General features: G+C 34.5%; 1 protein-coding gene across 2 annotated transcripts in view; it reads left to right on the top strand.

Moving 5' to 3' along the window:
* The first annotated feature begins 2359 nt into the window (after nucleotides 1–2359).
* Nucleotides 2360–7346, top strand: part of dub (duboraya) — a 29824-nt gene continuing 24837 nt past the window's right edge. The window contains exon 1 of one of the 2 annotated variants that reach the window (XM_022676015.2): nucleotides 2360–2440. In XM_022676015.2, the coding sequence (XP_022531736.2) occupies nucleotides 2435–2440 (6 nt within the window). In that variant the 5' untranslated portion in view covers nucleotides 2360–2434. The remainder of the gene's footprint in view (nucleotides 2441–7346) is intronic. The other variant, XM_049466539.1, reaches the window with a different exon arrangement.

Genomic DNA, 7346 nt, shown 5'->3' with positions numbered 1-7346 from the left:
CCCAAAAAGATTGCATTTTTTTTGTCTTTGAATTGTCTGTGTGAACTTTATTTGTGAGCTAACAAATAAATATGTAATTTAATACTTAAGAAACTCAATCTCAAACCTGGTAAATTTGTTAAACCTGCCAAACCTACCAAAACACAATAAAACTATTAAATATGTTGTTTACAAAGTATATATATGCACTTAAAACTCTTAACATAGCTTAACTTCTTGCTCTCTCTCTCTCTCACACACACTCACAGTGTGTTGGAAGTGCTATAATAGCCACAGTGCTAAATATAACTGTTGCACATCAACAAGCATGTTCGTCCCCACCCGTTTTCAGCGAGGCCCCGCCCACAAAGGCTAGGATTGGCTGATTGTGTTTTTTTTTTTTTTTCATGTCAGTTTTCACAACGTTTTTTGAATGGGCCTTAGAAATTAGATTAATATCAAACTTAACAGTGCTTCTTTTTGTAGATGATGTAGATTACATTTTATGACTTTTATATGAAAAACTCAAGTTAAACTTGGTCTGATGCCGTAAAGTATAGTTGTATTTTTAGCAAAATATAATAATAAGATAATAAAGTGACATCATGTTAAAAAAAAGCGTGACCACTGCTGTTCACTCTGCTGACTCATGACTGTACTGCAAAGTACAGCTCAAACCACATCATCAAGTTCGCTGATGACACAACTGTAGTTGGCCTCATCAGCAAGAACGACGAGTCAGCATACAGAGAGGAGGTGCAGTGGCTGACGGACTGGTGCAGAACCAACAACCTATCTCTTAACGTGGATAAAACCAAGGAGATGGTTGTTGACTTCAGGAGAGCTCCAGGTGTCCACCACCCGCTGAACATCAACGGCTCTGCTGTGGAAATTGTGGATAACACCAAGTTCCTCGGTGTTCACATTGCAGAGAACCTCACCTGGTCCCTCAACACCAGTTCCATAACCAAGAAAGCCCAGCAGCGCCTCTACTTCCTGCGGAGACTGAGGAAAGCACATCTCCCACCCCCCATCCTCACCATGTTCTACAGAGGCACTGTAGAAAGCATCCTGAGCACCTGCATTACCGTCTGGTTTGGGAATTGCAACACCTCAGACCGCAAGACCCTACAGCGGATAGTGCGGACAGCTGAGAAAATCATCGGAGTCTCTCTTCCCTCCATCACTGAGATCTACACCACACGCTGCATCCGCAAAGCCACCAGCATTGTGGACGACCCCACCCATCCCTCACACGGACTCTTCGCTCTGATGCCGTCCGGCAGAAGATACAGGAGCATCCGAGCCTCCACTACTAGACTCTGCAACAGCTTCATCCACCAGGCAGTCAGACTCCTCAACGCACAGAGACAGAACTGAACCCCCACCCCACCCACCACTCACCCAACACACTCGCACAAAACTAAACTGTACACCCCCCCCCCCTTTACACAAAACTAAACTGTACACCCGCCCCCCCTTTACACTCACAAAGAACTGAACTTCACCCACACACACACCCAGTCAGCACACAGAGGCTGACATGACTTTATTTGCTGCACTCTTAAAAACTATAAACTCTACCTCAGTAACTGCTGTGATTATATATGTTCTATATGTTACAGTATGTCACACATCTCTGCACCTTATCCCCACTATACACTTTATTATACCGTATCGGTACTGCACTGTCCTGTCTTTAAATTGTCTCGTCTTTTGTATTTATTGTATTTATTGTTATAATTTTATAATTTTATGTTGCACTGTCGTCACTCCTGCACTTTATGTTGTCTATTGCTTGTGGTTCTATGTTGCACCATGGTTCCGGAGGAACGTAATTTCATCACACTGTGTACCTGTACTCAGATGTAATGACAATAAAAGCCTCTTGACTTGACTTGACTCTTGACTTAGGTGCTCTATAAAATACCACATTATTCACTGCAGTAAATGGAGGGGTATTAATGCTTTATCAATTAATTTCATTAAAATCATACTGTACTTAAGTGGATTTAAAAACTGGGATACTGCTATAATAATCTCACACCAGATCTTTAAAAACTTTTTGCTTAAGTTTCTCATTGTCTGTATGTGTATTTATGACATCCTCCACACATGTATCATTATATATTGTTTTATTTCGTATGTTGCTAATTAAAAATTACAATAATTGTATTATTATTATTATTATTATTATTATTATTATTATTATTATTATTATTATTATTATTATTATTATTATTATTATAGTAATACAGGAGCGATTCAGGCAAGGTTAGAGCTGCTAGCCAATCAGAACTCTCAGCTAGGTGCCAACCAGCCAATCCTGGCTCAGGAGGCGGGGTTATGCGGAATACGGGTGTGTTCTGTAAAACAGCGCTTGACAGGAGAGCTGGAGAGTAAAGTAAAGAGGCGAGAGTTCAGTGGGACTCTCAGAAACACGCTGGAGGGAAAGATGGAGGTAAGCATAAACAAAACGACGTTTTTAACAACATTATTAGACGTTTTTCGTCTGGTTAAACGCGCTGTTCTCTTATTTATTGGGTCACTTTTGCCTCTCTGCTGTGTGAACTTGTATTGTAACTTACTTTGGTTTCAGCTATATTGGCATCTTTTAGAAATAATATTCTATAGATTTTTCAAAGACTATTAGTTTAAGAACGTTAAAGTGACGTTATGTTAGAGAACTTACATTTTGCTTTTGTTTTTTTGTGTTTTTTGCTAATTTGTTTGCAACACGTGTTGCACTGGAGACCTTAACTTAATTGAAAACACTATTAAAAATGTAATTGATATGTCTCAATTTAATTAATGACGATAGTAATTCCCTAAAAGCAAAGAACGTTAAAAAAACGTTCGTTTAGGTTTGCATTGCATGTTTCGTTTTTTAAATATTGATTAAAAAACAACCTTTAAACAACCTTTATTTAACATTGAATAAACGTTCAATATTTAAAACATTGAATAAACGTTAATGTTTAGGTTGCATTGCATCTTTCATCTTTTTAAGGTTGACGATAAAAAGACAACCTTTACTTATCACTGAATGGACGTTCAATACTTAGAACATTGAATAAACGTTAATGTTTATAATAATGAAAGGTTCTCCTCACAAATAATAATAGTCTAATAATTATTGTAATAATAACAATTTCCCTCTCTGTAATACAATAAACTACACATAAGTACACAAATAAAAACATAACATTGAATCGATGTTGAGATTAATATTGTTTTTAAAATAATTGAAAAAAAGTAAATTAATTAATGGTGATTTAATGTCTTTGCTATATTGGGCTGGTGTAATGCTGAAACTATGTTTAAAAAAACAATGTTTAATGTTAAATTGTTGTGCAAACATTGAAATCTTAACGTTGAATCAACATAATGTCTTCAACCTTCTACCTTTTGAATTAGCATTTTACATTTCATCATCATATAATTGAAAAAAACGGTGGGATGGAGGAATGAAAAAGTGGTTTTATTTTCATTTGCAATCATTTCTTTTTAAATTTGCACCAATTTTTCACCATACCTGGGGGAATGTTCATGTTCTATTAGTTTTACTGTTGTGTTTTTGAGATCAGATTGGTTGTGGTGGGTAACTTTCTTTATACTCAGATTTACTGCAGTGATGTAAGTTTTTTGTGAACACTATTAACCACAGCATTTTCTAATTTTAGTTTCTAATAGCAATTAAAGCTTTTTGTTTGTAGTTGTACTCTTTCTACTTCTCAAAGATGTATATTCAGAGAGAGAATAAAAATAAAATGTATAATTTTTCTCTTCTATACAATTTAGAGTATCCCAAATGTAAGCTATGGTTTATTAAAGGTTGATTGTATGATAACGTTGCCATATCAACGTTGATTCACTTTTTAAAATCAACACCAAATCCACTGTTGATTCAACCATAACATTAACGCTGATTTAACGTGAATTCACTTTTCAAAATCGACACCAAATGCACAGTTGATTCAACCATAAAATCAGCATTGATTCAACGTTACTTTACTTTTCAAAATCAACAGTAAGTCCAACGTTAATTCAACCATAACATCAATGTTGATTCACTTATCAAAATCAACACCAAATCCATTGTTGATTCAACCATAAAATCAACATTGATTCAATGTTGATTTACTTTTTTAAAATCAGCACCAAATAAATCATTGATTCAACCATAAAATCATAAAACCATAAAATTTAATGTTGAATCATTTTTTAAAATCAACACCAAATCCATTGGTGATTCAACATTGATTCAACGTTGAAATACCAGTTGGGAAGCTTTTAATTAATCTCTAATGACCTAATTGTCATATTTAGCTAATCGCTTGCTCTTTGACCTAAGAGTAACTGTAGTTAATCTGCTCTAGTCTGAGTTGTGTGCACACTGTAGATCAAATAATCCAGACAGATTTTTTTTTTTTTTTTTTTTTAATGCATGTTATGCAGAATGGGTGATATTTTTAGCATCATCACTGCGGCTCTGTGTTATAGCTGGTCTGTGTGAGAACCTGTCACACTGTGGTGGTGGAAGAGCAGAAGCACTTGACTCCACTAACGCTCCTCTCGAGTTAGAGGAAAGTATGGCTGGAATTGCAGCAAGCTAACTGACACAGGAAGTGGTGTAACCTCATCCGTACACCAGATTAAAATGGCGGGCGCATATGATTGGCTTGTGAGACAGAGTGAGTGAGTGAGTGTGTAGAGCTGAGTGAGGAGAGCTGGCGAGTGAAAACAACATTTCTACTTAAGTAAAATATTTGTACTTCGCTACTTGAGACCTCTGTCTATACATATATATATATATTTTTTTTACATTGCAGTTTTGTGTGCATGCATGGTTGAAAACAAAGCCTTAATTCAAAGCAAAATTCATTTTAAATTGTTAGTTGTTCACATACGTAATCTTTTGTTACCTTTTAAAGTATAAAATGACTAATTAATTAATCTTTTCATTGATTTATCACATTTTAAGTATAATTATATATACAATAATATATATAAATTAATATAATAAGTCATGTACAGGGGTTGGACAATGAAACTGAAACACCTGGTTTTAGACCACAGTAATTTATTGTGGTGACGGACAGTTCTGGTGGAAACAGGAGAGTTGAGGTGCACATTGAATTCTGCTGTGAGTTGATCACCGTGGTTTTATGTTTTTGGATACAATCCGGGTTAACACCCGAACATCCCTTTCAGACAGCTTCCTCTTACAGCGTCCACAGTTAATCCTGTTGGATGTGGTTGGTTCTTCTTGGTGGTATGCTGACATAACCCTGGATATCGTGGCTCTTGATGCATCACAAAGACTTGCTGTCTTGGTCACAGATGCACCAACAGTTTGTCCTCTTTTGAACTCTGGTATGTCACCCATAATTTTGTGTGCATTGCAATATTTTGCAAAGAGCAGAACTGTGCTCTTACCCTGCTAATTGAACCTTCACAATCTGCTCTTACTGGTGTAATGTGCAATTAATGAAGATTGGCCACCAGGCTGCTCCAATTTAGCCATGAAACCTCCTACACTAAAATGACAGCTGTTTTAATTAAAAACATTTTATTAAAACACATAAGCTTGTTGCCCTTGGGCACTTTTAAGGTGTTTTCTTGTCTTTCTGCATGGTCGTGATGTTTTTTCTTCTCCAGATTTAGCTGATTATGACTTGTAGAGCTGTGGAGAGGTGACTGTGCTCTTGATGGTGTATGATAGCAGTACTAGTTTTGTCATAACAGAAAGTTTTGCTTACATCAAACATTACTTACCATCTGTATACAACAGATATTTATACAACTTTTTGGTTTATTTTTATTTATTTGTGTTTATCCTAATGTATTCTAAATTTAAACACAAACACTTACATAAATGAGCATATAGACTATATGTAGTATATATACAGTAAGTGGTAGGTGATATGGCCATAAAATAATATCACAATATTTCATGGTTTTGTAATATTAATATTTTTGGTGATATGAAAAAAAGCAGAAAAATATTGTATTACTTTTAAGAATATACTATTGCAACAAAAATATCTTGAAGTTTTATTTTAGTTTAACCAAAAAATCTGTAAAGTTTGTCTATTCTGTATAACAAGAGAAAGAGAGTTAAATAATGTAATATCTAGTCCATGCATATAAACTGCAATCCTAAACAATTCTACATAAAATATGCTGAACATTTCCCAATAAATAGAAAAAACAAACATACAACATAGACTTTTTACTCTCAAGACAGAATACTACTATTATCACAATGTGAATTTTTGACATTATAATGAGAATATTGTGTATAAAGCAATATGTGATCTTAAGACAACAATGAAGCATTATGAGAACATGAGTGCACACAATTAAATGCTATTGCCAGTTATATACAATGCGCTGTAGTAACAGGTTGATTACAGAGTTCACTGATGCAGACTGCTGTTAATTACCTTTACCATGTGGAGTGTGAGTAATATGATTTTGCCTCCCTCATTTGTGGACTACTTTGTGGCTTCATCAGTGGCTCTGCTGTTACCTGTTATCTTCAGCATAAATTAAGAGACCACTATAGTTTCTGAATCAGTTTCTCTGATTTTGCTTTTTATAGGTTTATGTTTGAGTAAAATGAACATTGTTGTTTTATTCTATAAACTACAGACAACATTTCTCCCAAATTCCAAATAAAAATATTGTCATTTAGAGCATTTATTTACAGGAAATGAGAAATGGCTGAAAAAACAAAAAAGATGCAGAGCTTTCAGACCTCAAATAATGCAAAGAAAACAAGTTCATATTCATTAAGTTTTAAGAGTTCAGAAATCAATATTTGGTGGAATAACCCTGTTTTTTAATCACAGTTTTCTTGCATCTTGGCATCATGTTCTCCTCCACCAGTCTTACACACTGCTTTTGGATAACTTTATGCTGCTTTACTCCTGGTGCAAAAATTTCAACCAGTTCAGTTTGGTTTGATGGCTTGTGATCATCCATTTTCCTCTTGATTATATTCCAGATTTTCAGGTTTTCAATTTTTAAAATCAAAGAAACTCATGATTTTTAAGTGGTCTCTTATTTTTTCTCCAGAATTGTATATATGAACAAACATACAAATAAATACAATAGACCATATCACCATTATCAAATCATTTTGTCCATTTTAAGGTCATGTTAATTTATTGGAACGATAAATTGAAAATAATGTTACAGTTACAGTATAGTAAAGACAGTGTTTTTTATAGAACCGTTAACACTCAAAAACCTACTTTTAATCTACATTTAAATATAATACAAATCTAAAATTTACATCCTAGCTTGTTTTTGATGTTGTTTTTACATTGTTAACTCATTTGTTCAGATATTTGTAGTGG

The sequence above is a fragment of the Astyanax mexicanus genome, chromosome 17, assembly GCF_023375975.1.
Source record: "Astyanax mexicanus isolate ESR-SI-001 chromosome 17, AstMex3_surface, whole genome shotgun sequence".
NCBI classification, from domain to species: Eukaryota; Metazoa; Chordata; class Actinopteri; order Characiformes; family Acestrorhamphidae; genus Astyanax; species Astyanax mexicanus.
Note: the sequence above shows the minus strand (reverse complement) of the source record. Positions and strands in the feature narration are given on the sequence as shown.